Here is a 23,253-nt window from a genome sequence, read left to right on the forward strand (position 1 = left end):
TCATGAAGCTTGTATCTTATATCTTATAGCTTTTAACCTGCCTGTTCTTTTATAAGGCATGTGATCAAGAAAACACCTTAAAAGCAGCATATTCTTTTAACCAGCGTGATGATGGACATGAGTATGCTTAAATGTGTTTCGATTAGTGGAAAGACTATTTAAATAGTTTGGTATGTGTGCTGTATACACTACCCGGTGTTAAAAAATTCACAGAACTACTATTTACAGTATGTAATGAGGCTTTTGATAAGGCAGGCAACATGCTTTCTCCAACCCTTTGGCATTATTGTTAAATTGTAGTTTTCTTTAAAAAGTCTAATATATTGGATTATCGTAGACCTCTATCCTTTATTTTAATAGACTGAATAAGCCATTATTTAAATTATTGTAATGCTATACCGGAGTTTTAGGAGGTTCCAAATATAGTTTTTTTATTACTGTAAGACAGCAGTTTGGAATGTGTACAGATTTTAAAACAAAACTGGATTTGCCCAGTATAGTTTTACTAACTCAGATTTCCACATGCATATCTGATGTGAGCTGCACTAACCCCACACAGGAGTTCTGTTCCAAACACCCACCTGTGGCTCCTGTGGCTGTAGAAGGGGGCTCGTAGCTCTTGTGGCTGGAAGTCACATACCGCTGTCAGAAAGAAAGGAAACAGAGTTTGTCAGTGGTGCTCTAATGTGGGCACCAGTGCTTCACAGCAACAGCTGGTGCTCTAGTCTGTGCAATGAATACACTGTGAAACAAGAAACAAGAATGAATGTACATGCTGTGGCATGAATTTAAGGTATACTGAATGCTTTTTCTCAGATTTAAACCTCTTTACCTCATTTTAAGTACACAGTCCTTAAAATGCTTTGAGTCCAACAAATAAAAGCTTAATCGTTAGATGTCCTTTTTTGTGAATTTCTAATTTGTTAGGAAAAATAGAGATTTACAGGATTACAGATACATATATTAATTATTATTATTAATAGTAATATTAATTTTGATAGATTTCAGTGTACAATATAAGCTGACCATCAACTTAAAAAGGTAGTCTGAAGTCACAATACAATGAGAAAGTAATGGATTATTACCAATTTCATCTGATATTATCAGAATTCTGTCAGGTCTTGCTGCAGCTAATGAACTGGCCCAAAACTGCATAAAGATAACTGGTGGGCTCATTGCTTTTCTTCACACCAGTGCCACCTGAGCAGTCTGTTTCTAAATAGACCCATGGCAGGAAGTATGATTTACTAGGAATAATAATTATTGTTATTGTTATTGTTATAATGGTTATAAAATAGAAAAGCAAATCAGAAAACACAAACTTCATGGTTCTTATTTGTGGCACTTGGAATGGGTCTTAGGAGACCAGCCAAGATTTCATGGCTGTTCAGATTAGGAGTTAATGAGAGTGTTAGCAACTCCAGAGTGAATGTTAGCAACTCCAGAGTGAATGTTAGCAACTCCAGAGTGAGTTCAGCCCTTACCTCCCTGCGTCTCCAGAAGCTGTGCTGCAGTGAGCTGTTGCTCCAAGCAGGTCACCTTCAGGCCTCAGGACACTTTCTGCCTGAGGCTGAGCCTGCGTGTGCCAGCAGGAGCCACAGGGAGGAGAGAGAGGCAGAGGGGCACTGCATCCTAATTAAGGCACATTATCCCCCTGCTGTGAGTCTTCGCACGGCTGAGATTGCACAGATTTCACAGGTCCTCTTGGTGAACTATCAAGTGACAGCCTGAGAAAGGAGCAGGTATCTGTTTCCACAGGGCAGGCTGCAGTACCAGAGCACCTGTTAGAATCTGCCTGCTTTACAGGCCGAACTGTGTTTCCTGTTTAAAACGCAGCGAATAAAGGTATATCTGTGGTATTATAGAATGTACCGTAAATGAAAGACTCACGCAATGGTAGGACAATATCAATAAAAAGCTGGCAAAATTTAAGGCAGAGGTGTGTACTCGCAGCATCTTTCCGGTTTAAATAGCACATCAGCATGTGTCTACTAGTACGTCATTCCAGGAAAATACTACTTCAATACACCCCCCTTTTTATGGGCTCTGCATGATTCGGTCTAGTTTTCAAATTTCGTTTTATCCCGTCCTCTGAATTATTATAGAAAATGAGGAGAGCCGCCCAGGCCCTCCTTTGAGCAGTCACAGCCGGCGAGTTCCCCTCTCCTTTCAGAGCCGAGGGCCCGCCTGAGGCTCAGGGTGAGAGGAGCGGCAGGAACGGGCCAGCCGGAGCAGGCGGAGGACAAGCAGGCCACCTGACAGGACCCTGCCCACACCAGAGGAAGGCAGGGTGACGCCCACGTTTCCGTGCAGTCAAGGCAGCCACAAAGGCGCTCTAATAATAGGCCAGAGCTACGAACAACAGAGGGGTTGGGTTACTGCTTATGACGAACAAAGAGCGATCAAGCGCTTCGCGAGCAGACAAGGCGGTGATTACAGGAGGAGACCAGACAGCTGGGAATGGGTCTTTAAAGACCCTGCGGATTCCCTGATTGGAATGCCCAAGTGTTGCTGGGAATAATCAGGGAGCACAGTGATGGCGAAGGGCAGCCGGGGGCAGTGCCATACAAAGGGTTAATCGCTGAGAGCTCTGGTAGGAAGGGCTGCTCTTCGTGTCCTGATCAGACTGCCCTTGTAGGCCATGTTACACTTTTTTAGTGATCTGGGCGGATGCTGACACACTGACAGCTATCTTGACTTCTGACACGTGCTCTCTCTGTGTGTGCTAAAGCACGCTCTTTCTTTACTGCGGCTTTCTCCCAGAGGTCAATTAGACATCTAAATAGCTGACTGACTACTTACTGTATGGATATCATTTCAGCAGCTGATGGTACAGTATATCATGAACTTATTTAAGCCTGGAGTGTGCAGGTTCTACACGTATCCTGTGGTAGCAGAGTTCTAGTGAGACAAGCACATTAAGAATATGGGGAGCCTATTGAACTTTATGAAATGCTCAGTTTTTGTAAGCAACAAAAACCTGAAATCTCCATCAATTCCGTATTTGAAAGATACCTGTGTATCAGTACAAGCAAAATACAATGAATATAGTAACATTCAGCATATGGCATCTACTGTATAAACAAAAAGATAGCATGCAGTGTTTTATTGTTAAAATGTTTATCACATCCCTATGACACTTGAATAAGGTCAGTAGTTAGTTGCACAAACATCTATAGTATCTATAAAAGGATAGCAATGAAAGAATAGATCCCAGTCTCATCCTGCCATTTCTCCAAGGTTTTTCCAAGTGTCTGTTTGGAGACTGTGAAAGATAGTTTGTCCCAGACGTTGATGACCTTGCTAGGAAAGGGCCTTCTTTCATTTAGGATCCCAGAGAGCTGACTTTACAACTTTTTCAAGATTTTTAAGGTTTGTGCGCCACCCTCACCCAGCCCTCCCCCCTTGTGATCTCCCCTGTTCAGAATCCCCTTTGCAGAATTCTCACTGCTCGTCTGTGAATCCTCCCAGGGGTAACAATGTCCTTTTTACAACACACTTACCAAAATTACTACAGATGCCCTATAGCTGCAGTTCCAATCCAAGCTCAATCTACTCGCCCGGACCACTCTTCTTACTAGACAGAGCACCTTCCAAGCCACCTGTTATTAGTGTTCATAATCTGACTGATCTGTAATTATCCATTTTACCATGAATGGTTATTATTATATTACTGTAGTCAGTCAGGGAAAACACATTTGCAGGAGGATCCTAGCTGTTTTCCTAGTTACTGTAGTTTTGTAAAACAAAAAAAATTGGAATCACTTCTTGGCCGAGATGATTCAGTAATGAACGGAGTCACGCAGTAATTTGAGACTACCAGCAAAAACACTACATTAATGAAATGTGTTGTTATTATTATTATTATTAATATGATTGATTACATTAATATTGCACATTTCATCCTGAGGGATACTGTATATAGAAGGGTTCCCTCTTTATCCACCACTAACATGAAGCCTCCACTTGTGTGACAACCAATCTGTTCCAGCTATCCCAGCACACAGCAAAGTAAGTGGACGAGACAGAAATTGCTTCACGCTGGTTCGACTGTGGAAAGAGGCAACGTCAGGGAGGCCAAACTGTACAAGCCCAGAGTGGAATTTAGCCATGGCACCAGGAGTTAACTCCCCGTGCCATTGAAACTATTATGACCAAGTAGTCAGGACCTCAGCTCCACAGCTCTTCTAGAGGGTGGCACCTCCTCCAGCACAGTGTCCTCTGTCAGCTTACTGGGCCACTGTGGTGCAGAGGGAAGAGCACCACTGCAAAAAAACTGTTTTTCCTTGGAGGGTCTTCCCCACTGCTGGGCCTCTGAGACCTGACGAGGTCAGGGTTTGAGGTGGTTAAGCTTCTGTATGGGAACATTGTATTTTGAATTCTTTGTCCACAAATCTTGCAATCTGAAAATTCATATTTTCAGTGGTGGATTTTGCACGTAAATATGTACTACACTAAAAGTCGTGGGTGACAGTGTTCAGTTTTGCAGTTATCATTTCTAAAACGCAGTGGGATCTCTTTCTCCTTTGTCAATTCTATCTGTGCTCTGTAAAGCAAGAACAACATTACCTTTACTCATCAGATTGTACAGCTCAGATTCAGTACTGATGTGTATTCATCTGTCATACGTGAAAACACAGCAGCCAACAGCTGAAGAGTGAGGCAACTTTTTTTTACCCAGCCCTGAATGCTAGTCCCAAATCATACTTGCTGCCTTCAAATGTAACCTTTATTGTAGAAGACTGAGTGATTTCCTGCTCATTTATTTTTTGTCTATCCATCTATGGTGTCCAGCCCAGCGTACTGTATGTATAGTATTTGCTCTTAATTTGGAGAAGGAATTGTTTTCCTAAGATGACAATCACAGTCACCCACACCCCTTAAAAAAAGTTTGTTGAAGGGTAAGTTTGCATAGGTTGAAGGCTGTCTCTATCACAGTGTCTTTATTTATGTGCATTGAGACCTTTTGGTGCTGGTCACCTGTTGCGGTTGATCCTATACAAACACCGTGACTGAAGTCTAGACCTCGATGTGCCTCTCAAGCTGTCCTCCTCAATCAGCGAGAGGCACTCGGCAGGAATTTCACAGGGTTATCTTTGTACTCAAGGATAAAGGGAAGGAAACAATACCATGTCAATGAGATGGAGTCGGAGGCAGCGCTTTCACTGGCCCACTGAGAGGAGCAGGTCAGCACTGACCTTGTACTTGCCTTGGTTCACCGTGGGGGCACAGCTTCCTTCCAGGCTGTCAGTCTGTCACCTGTGACGAGCCTCAAGGTGTTGACTGGCACCCGTCACCTCACTAATCCTCGTGTCTTAAAAGGTCTTTTAATAGCCTCTCTCACTGTCTGTACATTTCAGCGCAATTGTTATGTGGAAGAAGGCAAAGAGTAAAAATGTGTTTGAGGTCCAATTCCATTAACAGCCCACAAAACGATTCTGAAACCTAATGCCCTGTAAAACAAAGAAAATTACTATTGTCTGTATTCTGACCCATTTAAGAAATTATTTCGGCCCTACAGATTCTGGTAATGCATAGCATCCAGTTAGTTTATACTATTCTCTTGCAAATGAGTTTTTTTAATGTAATTTTACATTAATCTGTTACTACAGCTTTTATTGCCCGGTGAAATTCAAATGTCCAAAGCCCATCTTCCACTGAAATTTAATTTGAGATATCAAACTATTGCAAAGGAAGACTGTTCATGAGTAAACTTTACTTGAGGTCAACTCGAAGAACAAGATATAGGCAATAAATGTCTTGGCAATACCAGATCCTCATTACCATGTTGGAATCATACAGCAGAAGTAAAATAAAATACTACCACAATGGACAAAAACATGAGAAAGCTGCTGAAAATATATAGCCTCCATAACTCCAAAGTTGATACAGACAGAGTATATCCCCCAAGACACGAAGGTGGTCCTGTAACGATTAGTATACTCAAATGATTGTAGGCATACTTGGTTACATTGATCAAGAGGGCAGCTCAAGAATCAAATCGCAAAGGAGGAACTGCAGAAATGCAAGAATGAATGTCTATATAGTTAATTTTTTGAGACCTACAGATGTCCTTGGTTGAGCTCTGGCTAGTTGCAAATGTGGGCCTCAAAGGAAAGTCTGCAAGTCTCATCATAGGAGCAGAAGAACAAACACTAGGAGGTGCATTTCCTTAAGCACAGCTGGCACATCGCTTGCCGGCCACCTGTGCTGGTCTTTGTGCCGAGAGGGGGAACAGTTGCATCTGTAAAACAGCATCGACCACAATCAGGAGAAGCTCATTCACATGGATGATGTCACCATCATGGGAGCCGTGGTGGTGCAAACTGACAGGACATCATTTTCCAACAAAATATATTTTCCTTGATGTGTCAAGAATGACGCAAATGTAGAAAATGAGAAAATCGTTGAGGCTGAGGATCTGGAGATGCAGAAGAGAAGGAAATGGAGCACAAGGGCAAGAAGAGAGACGCCAGTGGTCACTGGGATTCTGTGAACAATCAAGCAGGAGATTGCCAAGCATCTCAAGACAATGCTCTGCAAAGGAAACACAGCTGATCTCCAGCAAAGCCCTCTGTAAAGCATGGTCCATGTTCTCCTAAATGTGATAAACACACAGTGCCTGATTCACTGGATTTCAAGGCCTCTAGTATAAGGTGAGACGATCACAAACACAGTAATAACAATTAAACGTCTGTGTATTTTTAAAATCTAACTACATTAGATCCCTTGATTTTTAGTCTTATATCTATGCTTATCAATTTGCAGCTATCAAATCAGCTGAACAGCGTCAACAGATGTGTTATGCCCTTTTTCTCAGCTGCAGAAGAGAAATTAAAATGCCACGTCCAATTAGTGCAAAAATCACTGCTACGTTGAAATGTGTAAATAGCACATTATTTTTCACTTAGTAATATGCTGCCTGCTAAAATTGGGAGTTGATTTGGGAGATATAAAGGAAATTTATAATTATCCACAATATTATGAGATGAAAATAATGTTGAATTGACATAATTACAGACATCAGAAGATTTAGTTGCAGTTTATTATATTATCATAAGAATTGTTTGTGATCTAGTTGCTATCTTGCCTTAAAATAGTTCTTCTTTCCTACTTAAACACTTGTTGAGAAGTCCGCACAGCTCCTCAGGAAATTCAGTGAAGCAACACTGGGTGATTTGTTTTATGGCACAGGCACATCAGCGGTCTTGCATAAGAAGGGCTGCAGGCGTGTCCAGGAGGGAGTCTGAAGCTGCGTGTTTTGAGACCCCAATGGGTCTCTGTGGCTCTGAGGGTCCCCAGTGCACCCTTTGTGTGACTACTACATGTACATGTGCTAGGTGAAGGGACAGATTGTCCAGCGTCACCTCACAGCAGGCAATTCCTAATAAGGACTAAAGCGTTCTGTTGGCACTGATGGCACTGCCTCCTTTATGGTTTTCCTATTGTATTTCTCCCCCTTGAATCCTCCCTCTTGCTCCCTCACACAGAGCACCATATACAACACACAGGGACCCTGGCCCTCCTCCTCCCGCTCTTGTCGAATACAGACACAATGACATTCCTGCTTCCTGAGATGCCACATCCAAATTAGGGAGAGGTGATCCCTTTATAAAGAGATGTAGGGTCTGGGATAAGAGAGGCTTCTCTAGCACCTGAAGGTAAGCACTAGGAGCTATTGTTGTTTCCGAGGGGCTTATGATACAGGTACCTTATAATGGAGACAGAATTAGAATATCATACTGTCATCAAAGATTTCCTTTTCAATTATTTTTCAGACTCTCTAATATACATAATTAATATTATCTATAGTTTGGAATGGCAGGTTATTGTTCAGTTTAGTCCACTGCCTCAATCCCCTTTGAAGCCTAGGGGAGACAAAGACAACTCACTCGCTCTTCTGTGAGAGGTGCCGTGTCTGTTTCTGTTCTCACTGCAAGCTCGCAGCACAGACTGCAGCTCTGGACAGAGGGACTGGCTCTGGGTCACTGGTACACAGCGAGCTTTAGCCTGCCCAGACCTGGCTGCTCTTGGCCAATTTTGTACCATGTCCTGCGAGCTCCCGACTCGGCCATAATCTGCCGTAATCGGCCATACCTGTGGTTCACTGAAGACGACGACATGCAAAAGGCGACTGGGCTCTGAAACATTTGTGCTGCTTGTGTATCCCCTACTCAGCCCTAACGTCCAGGCACGAGTGAGCAGAACTGCTGCTCCTGAAACAAAACTCTGCTGTGCTGCCACCTTCTGGGGACGCTTAGGCAGTGCAGAAACCCTGAACCTGAAGGGAAATGGGCTCACTGTATTTGTTTCCACAGGGCCAGCACACTCCACTGATTCACTCTGCAGGCCTGCACAACACCTGGTAAGAACTATCATTTCGTTTTCTGAAAATGAACAGTATTACTTACAGTAATTCGCTTATTTTGTGTTCTATTCTTTTCGGAACGTTTTCTTATTAGTGCAGAAATGCTATTCTATGATCTCATACTGGAAAATTAGCCATGTAGATTTAAGATATCAGTCAATCCTGATATTCTGTATTTTGAAGTCCAAAAAGTAACCTTTAAACTTCAGAGATGACTTTGAGATGACCCAATTATGTTTAAGGAGTAGGAAAAGAAGCACATGACAATGAGTCAATTTCATTTGACTGGTAAATTTAATGGTTTAGCTATTAAAACTGTGCTCTTGTGTATAGTTCACCCAAAACTTGTTGTGCTTGTATTTTTTTTAACTACTTATCAATGCGAATTAAAGATTATTACGTGACAAGCCGGGTTTTTTTTCTGTCAGAACTGTGATGAGAAAGTTTTTGCAGGAGTGATGATCAGTAGATGTTCATAATATACATACAATATATTGTAATCCCTGAATGATAAGACTCTAACACAGCAGTGGATAACTCGGCTTCCTTGTGTTTTTTCAGACACCCTGTTGCTTCATTTGACCTTCTTTCTGTTTTAAATCATTTATATTATTGCTCGTTTGTCCAGGCTGGAGAGATGGAATAGTATCTTTGATCTAAACAAAAGCAAATGTCTGTACAGTATATCAAGGCACTGGGCCCTTTCCAGTTTCCAGTGAATACATGATTTTTACTTCTTTAGTACTAATATTACTTCTCATGAAAGACCAAAAGAACAAATCGCTCAGTCCCTGTTGTTTCTGTACAGACGGGGATGTGTTTGTTACTGTATATCCGTACCACTTTCTTGAACAGCATCTGTCAGGTTCACCAGTGATGGGAGGCTGGGGATCCTTTTTGAATAATTTCACCAACTCCATTCAGTTCTGGTGGGCGGGGGGAGGTCACCTTTCATGATCTTGTCCTTCTAGTTAGCATTGTTGTAAGACTACGCTGTCCGCATAGATTCTAGCACCAGCAACATCAAAAATGATCATGTTACTGAATGTGTCTCCCAGCATAGGGCATGTGGGTGAGGAGAAGGGATGAGCGGGGGGCAGGGGGTTTTGTGTACTAGCGTAGACACATGTACCATGGTTGAAAAGAGTTTAAAGATAGCCGTGGATCCTTCTACACTACAGTCCCCACTAACCCCACTGCTGTGTGACTTCATATCAGTCAAAAATGAGAACATAAATTTCTTTATGAAAATTTTAACACAACCAACATTAAAAACTCAGCTTTATTTTCCATTAAACTAAACAAAATGGTTTTACCATTGTAACAAAATGTCCTTGTAATGTCTGATTCTCAGAGAATTTGACAGGATGGGTGACGCGCTGATGGCGGAGTTCGGGGCTGCTGCCCCTTTCCTGCGCAAGTCGGAGAAGGAGCGTATAGAGGCGCAGACTCGCCCCTTCGACATGAAGAAGGAGTGCTTCGTACCCGACCCCGTGGAGGAGTACGTTAAGGGGTCGGTCGTCAGCCGCGACGGGGACAAAGCCACCGTCGAGACGGGGAAAGGCAAGGTACAACAAGAATAGGTCTTCACGTGTCTGTGCAAATTTTCTGCCAAAGCACGCAGTAGGATATAGAGAAACAACAATATTGTCTCATGCTTTATATGAGAAATATTGTGCAAATATTGCACATCATTTTGGTCTCCCAGTACAAAAAAGATGTTGCTGCTCTGTCATCAGTCCACAACAGAGTGACCAGGTACCTTCCCTGTCTTAAAGAAAGGTCCTACACTTACAGGCTAAAAGAACCAAACCTATTTAATTTTGAACTTCTTGAAGACTATAAAGGAACCCGATACATCCAATCAGCAGTGAAACATGAGTGTGTGACAAGTGGTACAGGCTTATAGGAGAAGAAGATTATCCCTAGGTTTTTTCATGAAATATTTAGATGTGATTCTTGGATCAAAGACCTTCTCTCATAGCCTTTGTCTTGTTTCATTTGGAACAAATCTATGAAAAGCATACTTGCATTGAAATTCTGTTCAGGGGGAGTTGCAGAACAAGCAAGCCAGTTGCTCAGTAAATCTTAGGAGACGAAAGCTGAGAGATCCCATCCGTCAATGCTCGGTGTATCCCAGTAGTGCTCAGCTTGTGACCGGGCAATCCCAGTAACAGGCAGCAGGTGACCAGCTAACCCAGGCTCAAATGGGCAAACACAGGACCCCAGACACAGGACTCACTCAGGGGCCCTGGTTGTAGGTTTTGACCCTATTGCTTGCTTTTGATGATGTGTCACAGAGATTATTCGAAAAATTATTAGAAAATATTTATTTGGGTTACAGAAAATCCTAATGCCGTCACATCAGTAAGTTCTTATTCTAATGCATTTGAATTGATGTACAGCATTCACCTGTCCTATCAGGTGTTTTTAAATGTTCAGTATTGTGTCCTAATTTGTGAAAGAACAGAATATCATTACCTAATGATTCAACTGAATTTTACATTGTGTTACCATATTTTCATCTATATGAACAACATGGCAAAATTATGCTTTACAGTGATTTATCAAATGCTTTTATCCAAAAAGCACAATATACTGTATATGCACACCTACTGTGTCATTGTATCCTGCTTGCTATGTAGAGTTTTAGGATCTGTTTCGTTGTCTTCTAATGTGTACTGTAACTTGATTCTGTCTTTTTCAGACCGTCACTGTAAAGGAGTGTGATGTACACCCTCAGAACCCGCCCAAGTTCGATAAAATCGAAGACATGGCCATGTTCACCTTCCTGCACGAGCCCGCTGTGCTGTTTAACCTCAAAGAGCGTTATGCAGCCTGGATGATCTACGTGAGTAGAGTGCACCTTCACCCCTCTTCACACAGACAGGCTGGAGGGAGGGGAGATCCTGACCACGGCCTCTCTCCTGCAGACCTACTCTGGGCTGTTCTGTGTCACTGTCAACCCCTACAAGTGGCTGCCTGTGTACGACTCTGCTGTTGTTGCTGCCTACAGAGGCAAGAAGAGGACTGAAGCTCCTCCCCACATCTTCTCCATCTCTGACAACGCCTATCAGTACATGCTGGCAGGTAAAAGACTCTTCTGCAATAAAGTTTAGATACATATTATGTAACGCAATTCGTCCATTACCAATTCAGAATATGTTTCTATTTGACCTTTCACAGACAGAGAAAACCAGTCCATCCTGATCACGTAAGTTCATCTCATATTCTTCAATGGCTTCATGTTATAGTTTGGAAAAGCTCTATATTCAAAAAGTTAACAATGGTTAAGGAGTTCGTCAAGAGACCAGCAAGCTTTTTCTCCTTTCTGATTTCCTATTTCTCACTCTTGCAAATCTGCAGGTTGGTTTAAAGGGCATTTTCTCAAACAAGCTGTGAGTGAAGGCAGATGTGAAAGAGTTTGCCAGGCTACTGATTGACAAGTCTTCTCACAAAAACTCGTTTAAGGATTTAGAACTGTGGGATCATCTTGACATTTATTTGATGGTTGTTTAAGGAATGAGGGAAAGGAGCAATTTTATACCTTCAAACAGGATTATAAAAATAAAATAAAGAAACAAGACCAGAACAAATACCAATACCAACTTGCACATGGCTATACGTCTACCTATCCCAAAGCATGAACAGTGCCACACAGGACTCTAATGACACTCTTTTCAGGCCAGCTGATATGTAAACAAGCAGACACAAGTTCCATAAACAATAGAAATTAAAACATTTATCAGAATGTATGTACATATATGTTAATGTGTGAATGTATGTAAAGTCATACGAGTCACAAAAATAAAACATTTATGTTATCCTTTCACATTTTTTATCTTCTGTTCAAAAGCTAAAGAACATAAGAACATAAAAAGTATTTACATGATTAGTATTTCTGTTTTCTGAAGTTCCTCTGCTGATGAGACTGCTGTGTATAGTTGCAAATATGTCTGGAGCGATGATGAGACTGGAGTGTTTCAGTGTGAGTGAGCAACCCTCATCTTGTCTTGCCTGTGTCGGTGTCCCCAGTGGAGAATCCGGTGCTGGGAAGACTGTGAACACCAAGAGGGTCATTCAGTACTTTGCCAGCATTGCGGCTGTGGGCGGGAAGAAGGACTCAGCAGCGGCTAACAAGGTGGGAGACAAAAAAAAAACTGAGCTCCCAACAGTACTGAGAAATGTCATAGCACCGAGCCAATTCACAGTGAGTGGGTTAAACTACTGTGTGAGCAGACTTCCACAGCTCATTGAGTGTGACAGTGAGAGAACTGATTCTAGGCCCAAAAGCACTAACCTCAGTAAAACACCCTGAGCTGGCTGTTCCATAGACAGCAGAGTCTGACACTGCCCCGTGTGTTTGCTTCCAGGGCACCCTGGAGGATCAAATCATCCAGGCCAACCCAGCCCTGGAGGCCTTTGGCAATGCCAAGACTGTGAGGAATGACAACTCCTCACGATTCGTGAGTAACCCCTCTGCTGCCTGAAGATCAGGAGACTGGTGTAAAAAATGCAATGCTGAAACAACATCCCAGGTCAGGAAAGCAGTCCTGGCTCTCAGTGAAGTTGATATTAGAGCTGACTCTTGTCTCTCTCTTTAGGGCAAGTTCATCCGAATTCACTTTGGGGCCAGTGGAAAGCTTGCTTCCGCTGATATTGAGACCTGTAAGGAAGTCTCTTTTTTAAAATAAATACTAAATCCCTGTTTTATTTTTGTATTTGTTATGAAGCACATGCTTGTTTTTCAGAAATGATCTGTTATGTTGTGCTGTGTTCCAGATCTGCTGGAGAAGTCTCGTGTGACCTTCCAGCTCAAGTCTGAGAGAGACTATCACATCTTCTACCAGATCCTGTCCCAGAAGAAGCCAGAGCTGCTGGGTCAGTACTGCAGTCTGTTCTCTAGAGCGTGAATTGCAGAGACTCACCAGCACCTGGACTGACAGTTGGGTTTTCTCTTCTTTAGAGATGCTGCTCATCACCAACAACCCCTATGACTACACCTATATCTCCCAAGGAGAGACCACAGTGGCATCTATTGATGATGCTGAGGAGCTGATGGCCACAGATGTGAGTGACAAGACTAAATGGCTCTGAGGTGGAATAAATACACCTTCAGGCTAAAGAGCTGTCAATGACACTTTGTTCACTCTCTGGTTAAGTGCACTCAGTAGCATAATGAATTGAATCATTCTCTCCTGTCCTGCAGAGCGCCTTTGATGTGCTGGGCTTCACTCAGGAAGAGAAGAACGGCATCTACAAGCTGACTGGAGCCATCATGCACTACGGCAACATGAAGTTCAAGCAGAAGCAGCGAGAGGAGCAGGCAGAGTCTGACGGCACTGAGGGTAGGCCTGGCTGCACTGAGCCACCTTTCATTACACTGTATTGGGATGCTTACAAAAATCAAACAGTTTATTCACCAATAAACCTGTTTCTTCACTCAAATACCAGGTCAAAGTGGAAGATTACTGATTGACAAAATCTGATTATATTTATCCCTGAAACATTTGTGTGAGCAGTCTGTCTCCTGCATGTAAAGATCACTGTATATGTTCAGTGGGTTGTTTTTGGTTTGGGTGTCAGCCTTGTCAAAGCCCTATAATTAATGTGATTATTAATTATTAATATGATTAATTAATGTCTAAAAGATACATATAAAAACTAATCTAGTATAAATCTATTCCAGATGCTGACAAGTCTGCTTATCTGATGGGTCTGAACTCTGCTGATCTCATCAAGGGTCTGTGTCACCCAAGGGTGAAAGTAGGGAATGAATGGGTGACCAAGGGGCAGAATGTCCAGCAGGTGAGTTGCCTTATTTAGAGTCCTATCAATCCTGTTCTTTCACTTTGAGAATTTTATATTTGATTTTGTTCTTGCCTCTCATGCTTCTTTGATGAGTAATTTTGTTCTTGCCCTATTGTAGGTGTACTATTCCATTGGTGCACTGTCCAAGGCAGTGTATGAGAAGATGTTCCTGTGGATGGTGGTGAGAATCAACCAGTCCCTGGACACCAAGCAGCCTCGCCAGTACTTCATCGGTGTGCTAGACATCGCCGGGTTCGAGATCTTCGATGTAAGTGTTTGCAGACAATAAAACAGCAGTATTGTGAGATGACTATGTCAGCATCTTTTACTTAGGAGATACACTGCATTGCTTATTTTTCCTACAGGACATGCCAAAGGAAATCAGTTTGATGGGAAAGAAAGCATATATTTCATAAATCAATTCTTTGTTTCAGTTCAACACCTTTGAGCAGATGTGCATCAACTTCACCAACGAGAAGCTGCAGCAGTTCTTCAACCACCACATGTTCGTGCTGGAGCAGGAGGAGTACAAGAAGGAGGGGATCGAATGGGAGTTCATTGACTTCGGCATGGACCTGCAGGCCTGCATTGACCTCATCGAGAAGGTGGGCCATAGATATAGGTTAAATGTGTGGTAAGAGAAATTAAAGATCAAAGAGAGTCAAGAATTGCTTACATATCACCCAGCTTTCTCAACAATAACAAAGTGTTTCACCTGTTCCTTCCATTCCAGCCCATGGGTATCATGTCCATCCTTGAAGAGGAGTGCATGTTCCCCAAGGCCAGTGACGCCACCTTTAAAGCCAAGCTGTATGACAACCACTTGGGAAAATCCAACAACTTCCAGAAGCCCAGGATTGTCAAAGGGAAACCAGAGGCCCATTTTGCCCTGGTTCACTACGCTGGCACCGTGGACTACAACATCAATGGTTGGCTGGTGAAGAACAAGGACCCCCTGAATGAGACAGTGGTGGGGCTGTACCAGAAGTCTTCTGTCAAGCTGCTAAGCAACCTGTTCTCCAACTATGCCGGTGCAGAATCAGGTAAACCCACAACAGCCGTCTCACCCCATGTCCGGTGCAGACAAAGTAATAGTTTCTGAAGAAAAATGGCAGACTAAGCCCTGCCATCAGAAATTGTACACAGGGGAATTTAGCTTGAAAAAGTTTTAAAAGTTTCCTTAATAAAGACAACCTCAGGTGAGCCAATCTAAAGGGTACCAGTTCTGAAGTAATTTTCGGAATTCTGGATGTGGTAGGCCCCAACCTATATAAGATGGTTCACAGGACCTGAGCATATTAAAATGCACAAAGACCTGAAGAAATCTAATAAAGGATATTAAATCAATTTAACTGTAGACAATTTCACACATATCATCGAACACTTACTGTGACCCCTAAAACGCATACCACTATCACTGTGTATGCCCTTTTTATTACTAAAAAAACTAAACTGCACCCGTGTGACAATGTGCCTACTAATCCTACACCAGTTATCTAGTCCACTAATTAATGTGCATTAATGCATCTATATAGTGCAAGTGATGAAAGGGTATTATTGACCTGCTTTGCGAAATTGAATAGGACGGTCTGTTTGAAATTGTGTTGAATCTTTAGGCAATCCTTTCACACTGATAAATATGTTTTACCACACATGAACCATGAACTGATCGAGGAATAATCTTACTCACTGAAACAGACACACCTGATATGTCAAAGATTTCAGGTCTATCTAGAGTCCCAGCCCTAATGCCAAAAGGGTATTATTATTTACCCAAGAGTAGGATATATTATAAGACACCAGAGGGCTAGAAATGATTAAAATGTTGGTTACATATATGAGAGGAAACTTTTCATTAGTTGAAAACTAAGAAACTAATAATTGTGATGAAAGTGATATTGGTGTAATATGAGTCTTTTATGCTTGGAATACATTTTTGTGTGTGTGTTGTGCCTCAGTCTTTTGGGACTTGAAAGATGACCTGAGAGCGCAGATGAACGCTGCTCACAGATGGAGTATGGAGTATGGAGTATGGAGAATGGAGAATGGAGAATGGAGAATGGAGAATGGAGAATAGAATGTTTTTTGAGGGAGGGGGCACAGAAACTGAGGGCAGCAACAGATGTTCAAAAGGAGCAGTAAATCCTGTTTTTTAACTAAAGACTTTATTGCATGCTCAGTGTTCAAGGTGTACTGTATGTGATGGGTATCGATGATCCAAATTTTCAATTTTTATTTTTTTATCAAATGAAAAAGACGGCAATGATTCAAGGGCTTGAAATGTGTTAATCGTCATCTTACATCGAAAAATGTTATGAAGGCGTTTTCATGAGTGCCTGATGTTGGAAATCTAAACTGTGTTTTATTTCATGACCAACTCAAGAGAGCAAAGGAAAAGGAGGAGGAAAGAAGAAGGGTTCTTCCTTCCAGACTGTCTCTGCTCTGCACAGGGTGAGAGATTATGACTTCAAAAACTGGAGCCTACCATACAATAGTCTTGAAATATCACAAATATCTGTGGTGTAACTTGTGTGTTCTGTTTAGAATTATTTTGTGTGGCTTTGATTTACAAAAGCACTTTACTATCCCCAGGAGAACCTGAACAAGCTGATGACAAACCTGAGGTCCACCCACCCTCACTTTGTGCGCTGTCTCATCCCCAATGAGACCAAGACTCCAGGAGCCATGGAGAATCCTCTGGTGATGCACCAGCTGCGCTGTAATGGTGTGCTGGAAGGCATCAGGATCTGCAGAAAGGGTTTCCCCAACAGGATCCTGTACGGAGACTTCAAACAGAGGTAGGAGTCACTCTATCCAGGACTAATATCTCCTAATACAGCCTTCGAATGCCTTCTCAAAATGTGTCTGCTGCCTTCACAGATACCGCATCCTGAACCCATCTGCCATCCCCGAAGGCCAGTTCATAGACAGCAAGAAGGGAGCAGAGAAACTGCTGGGGTCCCTGGACATTGACCACCAGCAGTATAAGTTCGGACACACCAAGGTAAGAATCATTACTCACTCCTCATCACAATCTTTGATCTTTGGATTAAAGCTTTTTATTCGTACTTAACAGTGAGATTGTAGATCCATGTACCAAAGGATGTGAGGGACGAAAATGACTGAAATTCTCAGCAGTTTTAAATCATAATTAAAAACGCCTATCTTTTCTGTTCCTCTTTTTATACTTTTTTATACAAATTCATAAAACTGCTGATTATTATTATTTCTTCTAAAGAAGTGATATTACCCCCCCTCACCTCCAAACCAGGTGTTCTTCAAGGCTGGTTTACTGGGTCAGCTGGAGGAGATGAGAGATGACCGCTTGTCTCTCATCATCACTGCTATCCAGGCCAGGTCCCGTGGTCTTCTCTCAAGAATTGAGTACCAGAAAATCGTAGAGCGCAGGTAGGATATCAATGTTTCATGAACACACTCTAAATTAGCCTTACAATTACATTTTATCCTTTTACCAATGTTGTATTTGTACCTTGCAGGGATTCCCTGCTCGTGATCCAGTGGAATGTACGAGCCTTCATGGGTGTGAAGAATTGGCCCTGGATGAAGCTTTTCTTCAAGATCAAACCTTTGCTGAAGTCTGCAGAGGCTGAGAAGGAGATGGCCAACATGAAGGAGGAGTTCCTGAAGCTCAAAGAGGCCTACGCCAAATCTGAGGCCCGCAGGAAGGAGCTGGAAGAGAAGATGGTCTCTCTTCTCCAAGAGAAGAATGACCTGCAGCTGCAAGTTCAGGCTGTGAGTTCACACCAATATTTAGTTTATATTTTACCATAACAATTAAGTGGGTTCTGACAGTTATTCTTGGATGGGTGGTTGTGTACACAACACTCTACCTTCAAGCTGTATTTAACCTATTCATGTTTTAAACCTATAGTTGAAAATCAGAAAGTTACTGGTGGAAACATGCTACATCTGTTGCTCATGTACAGTAACTCAATTGGTGAACTCCTTTACAGGAACAAGATAATATCTGTGATGCTGAGGAACGGTGTGACCAGCTGATCAAGAACAAGATCCAGCTGGAGGCCAAAGCAAAGGAGCTGACAGAGAGGCTGGAGGATGAGGAGGAGATGAATGCAGAGCTGACTGCCAAGAAGAGAAAACTAGAGGACGAGTGCTCTGAGCTGAAGAAGGACATTGATGATCTGGAGCTCACCTTGTCCAAAGTGGAGAAGGAGAAGCACGCCACTGAGAACAAGGTCAGCCTGCAGCACTCTCTCAGTGTGTCTGCCTGTTGCTCTTCTGTCTGTGTGTCTGTCCCACAGTCTGCTGAGTCCCTGCTCTGTGCTAACAGGTGAAGAACCTGACTGAAGAAATGGCAGGTCTGGATGAGATCATTGCCAAGCTGACCAAGGAGAAGAAGGCTCTGCAGGAGGCTCACCAGCAAACTCTGGATGACCTGCAGAGTGAGGAGGACAAAGTGAACACGCTGACCAAAGCCAAGGCCAAGCTGGAGCAGCAAGTCGACGATGTGAGTCACTCAGATTTACTTGATATAACTCTGTTTTACAACATACAGAGGAACAGGAATTGCTGACTCATAAACACTGTACAATATTAGATCTTAATTGAGATGGTTCTTGTGATTTATTTTATCAGCTTGAAGGGTCCCTGGAACAGGAGAAGAAGATAAGAATGGACCTTGAAAGAGTCAAGAGAAAGCTGGAGGGAGACTTAAAGTTGACCCAGGAGTGTGTGATGGACTTGGAGAATGACAAGCAGCAACTGGAGGAGAAGCTTAAGAAGTAAGAGTAAACACAAATCTTCTAAATCTGGTTATTTTGCAGAAAGATGATTTAATGAGTCATACTACTGTTTTTGTCAGGAAAGAGTTTGATATCAGCCACCTAAACAGCAAAATAGAGGATGAACAGGTCCTGGCAGCCCAGCTCCAGAAGAAACTGAAGGAACTTCAGGTGACTTCATGTTCTAGTTTCAGTGAAGCTGTAGCTCATTGTCAAGAGCTGAAATATGAGCTTGTATTCTCCCTGTTCCAGGCTCGCATCGAGGAGCTGGAGGAGGAGCTGGAGGCTGAGAGAGCTGCCCGGGCCAAGGTGGAGAAGCAGCGGGCAGACTTGTCCCGGGAGCTGGAGGAGATCAGCGAGAGGCTGGAGGAGGCTGGAGGGGCCACTTCTGCCCAGATCGAGATGAACAAGAAGAGGGAGGCTGAGTTCCAGAAGCTGCGCAGAGACCTGGAAGAGGCCACTCTACAGCATGAGGCCACAGCCTCCACACTGAGGAAGAAACATGCCGACAGTGTGGCAGACCTTGGCGAGCAGATAGACAACCTGCAGAGGGTGAAGCAGAAGCTGGAGAAGGAGAAGAGCGAGCTCAGGCTGGAGCTGGATGATGTGGTCTCCAACATGGAGCAGATCGTCAAGAACAAGGTAAACTGGGGACTCAGTTCTTTGTGGAAGACAGTCAATCACTTATAGGACTATTCCAGGTTGACTGGAGGCATCAATACATACATGTGAGTTCTTTTGCCTCTTTCAGACTAATTTGGAAAAGATGTGCAGGACTCTGGAAGACCAGATGAATGAGTTCCGGACCAAGTCTGAAGAAAGCCAGCGTGCTGTCAATGACTTTACTATGCAGAAAGCCAAGTTGCAGACTGAGAATGGTAGGCATGTTCATTGAATATTAATTCTGTAGACACTCCTTGAGACAATCCAGATCCATATTCACTGTGTTGTCATACTAGGGGAGCTGTCCAGGCAGCTGGAAGAGAAGGAGTCTCTAGTTTCCCAGCTGACTAGAGGCAAGCAGTCCTATACCCAGCAGATTGAGGACCTCAAGAGACAACTGGAAGAGGAAGTCAAGGTAATTACTTGGCTATTTTCACCATAGTGTGTTAAGGCAGGACTCTGTGCCCAGACTCTGATGTCCTCTGTGTGTTTCTGTGTCCTCAGGCGAAGAATGCGCTGGCCCACGCAACGCAGTCTGCTCGCCATGATGCAGACCTGCTGAGGGAGCAGTATGAGGAGGAGCAGGAGGCCAAGGCTGAGCTGCAGCGCAGTCTGTCCAAGGCCAATGCTGAAGTGGCTCAGTGGAGAACCAAATACGAGACTGACGCCATCCAGAGGACAGAGGAGCTGGAGGATGCAAAGTAAGGACTGATGTCCAGTACCTACTTCTTATCTTTGTATTTGTGTCCTTTATATCCATTTATATCCTTTGCAAAGTTAGAAATGTGTAGATTTCATACTATACATGTAGTTGCAGTTTAAAAGGTGCTGTTTCATTTCTTCTAACAGATAAGCTTTTTGTTTGCGTTATGTTTAAATTAGAATATAAGACGAACAAAAAGTTTGTCTGTTTGCAGACTGTACGACTGTGCGTGTGGTAAGTGAAGAAGTGTTTGAGTCTGTGGCTTAAGGAGCTCCTCTTGCCTCAATCATTCCCTTGTCTGCCTTCCTCCTTCCCAGGAAGAAGCTGGCTCAGAGGCTGCAGGATGCAGAGGAGGCCGTGGAGGCTGTGAACGCTAAATGCTCCTCCCTGGAGAAGACCAAACACCGTCTGCAGAATGAGATCGAAGATTTGATGGTGGATCTGGAGAGGTCTAATGCAGCTGCTGCCGCTTTGGACAAGAAACAGAGGAACTTTGACAAGGTACCACTGGACATGGGTCTGAGTGATCTGAGGGAGACCTCAATGAGCCTCTCTGAAGCCCCTGTGTTCAATGTGCTTCCAATGGTCTGTTCTGATCCCCCCAGATCCTGAGCGAGTGGAAGCAGAAGTTTGAAGAGTCACAGAGTGAGCTGGAGGGCTCCCAGAAGGAGGCCAGGTCACTCAGCACTGAGCTCTTCAAGCTGAAGAACGCTTATGAGGAGTCTCTGGAGCACCTGGAGACTCTGAAGAGGGAGAACAAGAACCTGCAAGGTGAGACGTGCTCTGTGCTCTTCACAGACATGTTGGGGGTGAATAAACCTGTGTTTCCTATCAGAATGGAATCCATAAAGATGCTGACATATCTCTTGACCTCCTGATTCCCAGAGGAAATTTCTGACCTGACCGAGCAACTTGGTGAGGGAGGCAAGACCATCCATGAACTGGAGAAAGCCAGGAAGCAGCTGGAGCAGGAGAAGAGTGAGATCCAAGCTGCTCTAGAGGAGGCAGAGGTGAGGGACTGACTCTCAGTGTGGACATATGAAAGACTTCGTGTCTACACCCTGATACACCAAGTCCTTCATTATACATTCACCCAATCGATAGATGTTGCCTTAATCAGTGAATTCTGTTGTTCTTGACAGGCCTCTCTGGAGCACGAGGAAGGAAAGATCCTGAGAGCCCAGCTGGAGTTTAACCAGATCAAGGCCGATATTGAACGCAAGCTGTCTGAGAAGGACGAGGAGATGGAGCAGGCGAAGAGGAACCACCAGAGGGTGGTGGACTCGCTGCAGACCTCCCTGGAGGCAGAGACCCGCAGCAGGAACGAGGCCTTGAGAATAAAGAAGAAGATGGAGGGAGACCTCAATGAGATGGAGATCCAGCTCAGCCAGGCCAACAGGCTGGCAGCAGAAGCCCAGAAACAGCTGAAGAGCCTGCACTCCCATCTGAAGGTGACAACCTTTACTTTCATTACTGAAATTCATCTCAGATGTAAAATTTCATTTTATTCTGTAGTGTCACAGAATACTAGTAAAGTAATGTCATTAATCTGAGCTCTTTCCCCCCCAGGATGCTCAGCTGCAGCTGGACGACTCCCTCCGTGTCAACGATGACCTGAAGGAGAACATCGCCATTGTGGAGAGACGCAACAACCTGCTGCAGGCGGAGCTGGAGGAGCTGCGCTCGGTGGTGGAGCAGACAGAGAGAGCCCGCAAGCTGGCAGAGCAGGAGCTGCTGGACGTCAGCGAGAGGGTGCAGCTGCTGCACTCCCAGGTACTGTCATCCTGCAGGCTCTTCCGCACAGTGAGGGCTCCAAGTGTAGAGCCTCACGCTCACCCCTCTTTCCCTGTGGCAGAACACCAGCCTGATCAACCAGAAGAAGAAGCTGGAGGCTGATACGTCCCAGCTCCAGACGGAGGTGGAGGAGGCTGTGCAGGAGTGCAGGAACGCAGAGGAGAAGGCCAAGAAGGCCATCACTGACGCTGCCATGATGGCAGAGGAGCTGAAGAAGGAGCAGGACACCAGCGCTCACCTGGAGCGCATGAAGAAGAACATGGAGCAGACCATCAAGGACCTGCAGCACCGTCTGGACGAGGCCGAGCAGATCGCCATGAAGGGCGGCAAGAAGCAAGTCCAGAAGCTGGAGGCCCGCGTGAGTGTCTGACAGTTCACACGCTGTTGTGTGGAGATGTAATCAGGATGAATTTCTAAGTTAGCCTGGTGAAATTCTGGGTACCCCTGCATATTATACCCCAGAACTCGATCACCCTTTGTTACAATATCAGTGGACCAGTAGCGGATCAGCAGTTTAACTGCAGATATATTCTATTTTTACATAGAGAGGTCTGAATTAACACAGTATGAGAGAGAAGAAGAACTCATGTTAACGTCATTAACCCTGCAGGTGAGGGAGCTGGAGAATGAGTTGGAGGCTGAGCAGAGGAAGAACACTGAGTCTGTGAAGGGTGTTCGAAAATATGAGAGACGTATCAAGGAGCTCACTTACCAGGTACCTTCTATTCTTCTGTCAGTTTCCCATTTATACTATCCTGTGCTGACGGCACCTCGGACAGCAGTATATCTGAGGCTGCGTGACCTGTGTGTCACTGTAGTGAATCTGTGTGACCTGTGTCTGACCGTGCTGTATCTCTGTGACCAGTGTGACACTGTATTCAGTTTGTGTGGTCTGATTATACTGTATCTCTGTGAGCAGTGTGACACTGTACTGAATCTGTGTGGTCTCTGACTGTGCTGAATCTGTGTGGTCTCATTATATTGTATCTCTGTGACCAGTGTGACATTGTAGTGAATCTGTGTGGTCTCTGACTATGCTGTATCTGTGTGTCCTCTGTGTGATTGTGCTGAACCTGTGTGGTCTCTGAGTATACTGTATCTGTGTGAGCTGTGTGTGACTGTACCATATCTGTGTGATCTCTGTATCTGAC

The 23,253-nt window shown here is 43.9% G+C and overlaps 1 protein-coding gene and 1 long non-coding RNA gene across 4 annotated transcripts in view; both read left to right on the plus strand.

Moving 5' to 3' along the window:
- The window catches only part of LOC148660482 (myosin-7-like), a 73,096-nt gene that overhangs the window by 20,544 nt on the left and 29,299 nt on the right, over positions 1–23,253 (plus strand). The window contains exons 1-35 of one of the 3 annotated variants that reach the window (XM_088637856.1): positions 8,319–8,365; positions 9,723–9,936; positions 11,076–11,219; positions 11,302–11,458; positions 11,555–11,582; positions 12,404–12,509; positions 12,742–12,834; positions 12,973–13,036; positions 13,151–13,249; positions 13,335–13,438; positions 13,578–13,716; positions 14,058–14,176; positions 14,298–14,447; positions 14,614–14,784; positions 14,913–15,222; positions 16,563–16,630; positions 16,772–16,977; positions 17,060–17,183; positions 17,451–17,587; positions 17,677–17,932; positions 18,154–18,396; positions 18,492–18,668; positions 18,797–18,942; positions 19,023–19,113; positions 19,195–19,584; positions 19,694–19,820; positions 19,902–20,020; positions 20,110–20,306; positions 20,626–20,809; positions 20,914–21,079; positions 21,194–21,318; positions 21,451–21,759; positions 21,878–22,081; positions 22,164–22,460; positions 22,713–22,817. In XM_088637856.1, the coding sequence (XP_088493982.1) occupies positions 9,736–9,936; positions 11,076–11,219; positions 11,302–11,458; positions 11,555–11,582; positions 12,404–12,509; positions 12,742–12,834; positions 12,973–13,036; positions 13,151–13,249; positions 13,335–13,438; positions 13,578–13,716; positions 14,058–14,176; positions 14,298–14,447; positions 14,614–14,784; positions 14,913–15,222; positions 16,563–16,630; positions 16,772–16,977; positions 17,060–17,183; positions 17,451–17,587; positions 17,677–17,932; positions 18,154–18,396; positions 18,492–18,668; positions 18,797–18,942; positions 19,023–19,113; positions 19,195–19,584; positions 19,694–19,820; positions 19,902–20,020; positions 20,110–20,306; positions 20,626–20,809; positions 20,914–21,079; positions 21,194–21,318; positions 21,451–21,759; positions 21,878–22,081; positions 22,164–22,460; positions 22,713–22,817 (5,556 nt within the window). In that variant the 5' untranslated portion in view covers positions 8,319–8,365; positions 9,723–9,735. Of the gene's footprint in view, positions 1–8,318; positions 8,366–9,722; positions 9,937–11,075; positions 11,220–11,301; positions 11,459–11,554; positions 11,583–12,403; positions 12,510–12,741; positions 12,835–12,972; positions 13,037–13,150; positions 13,250–13,334; positions 13,439–13,577; positions 13,717–14,057; positions 14,177–14,297; positions 14,448–14,613; positions 14,785–14,912; positions 15,223–16,562; positions 16,631–16,771; positions 16,978–17,059; positions 17,184–17,450; positions 17,588–17,676; positions 17,933–18,153; positions 18,397–18,491; positions 18,669–18,796; positions 18,943–19,022; positions 19,114–19,194; positions 19,585–19,693; positions 19,821–19,901; positions 20,021–20,109; positions 20,307–20,625; positions 20,810–20,913; positions 21,080–21,193; positions 21,319–21,450; positions 21,760–21,877; positions 22,082–22,163; positions 22,461–22,712; positions 22,818–23,253 lie in introns of those variants that run through there. The other 2 variants (XM_088637855.1, XM_088637857.1) reach the window with 2 other exon arrangements.
- LOC148660483 (uncharacterized) lies at positions 1,438–8,311 on the plus strand. The gene is made up of 3 exons (XR_015939804.1): positions 1,438–6,656; positions 7,491–7,661; positions 8,179–8,311. It is a non-coding gene; the product is annotated as an uncharacterized LOC148660483 (long non-coding RNA).

This window comes from Lepisosteus platostomus, chromosome 6 (assembly GCF_059453375.1).
Source record: "Lepisosteus platostomus isolate fLepPlt1 chromosome 6, fLepPlt1.hap1, whole genome shotgun sequence".
Taxonomy (NCBI): Eukaryota; Metazoa; Chordata; class Actinopteri; order Semionotiformes; family Lepisosteidae; genus Lepisosteus; species Lepisosteus platostomus.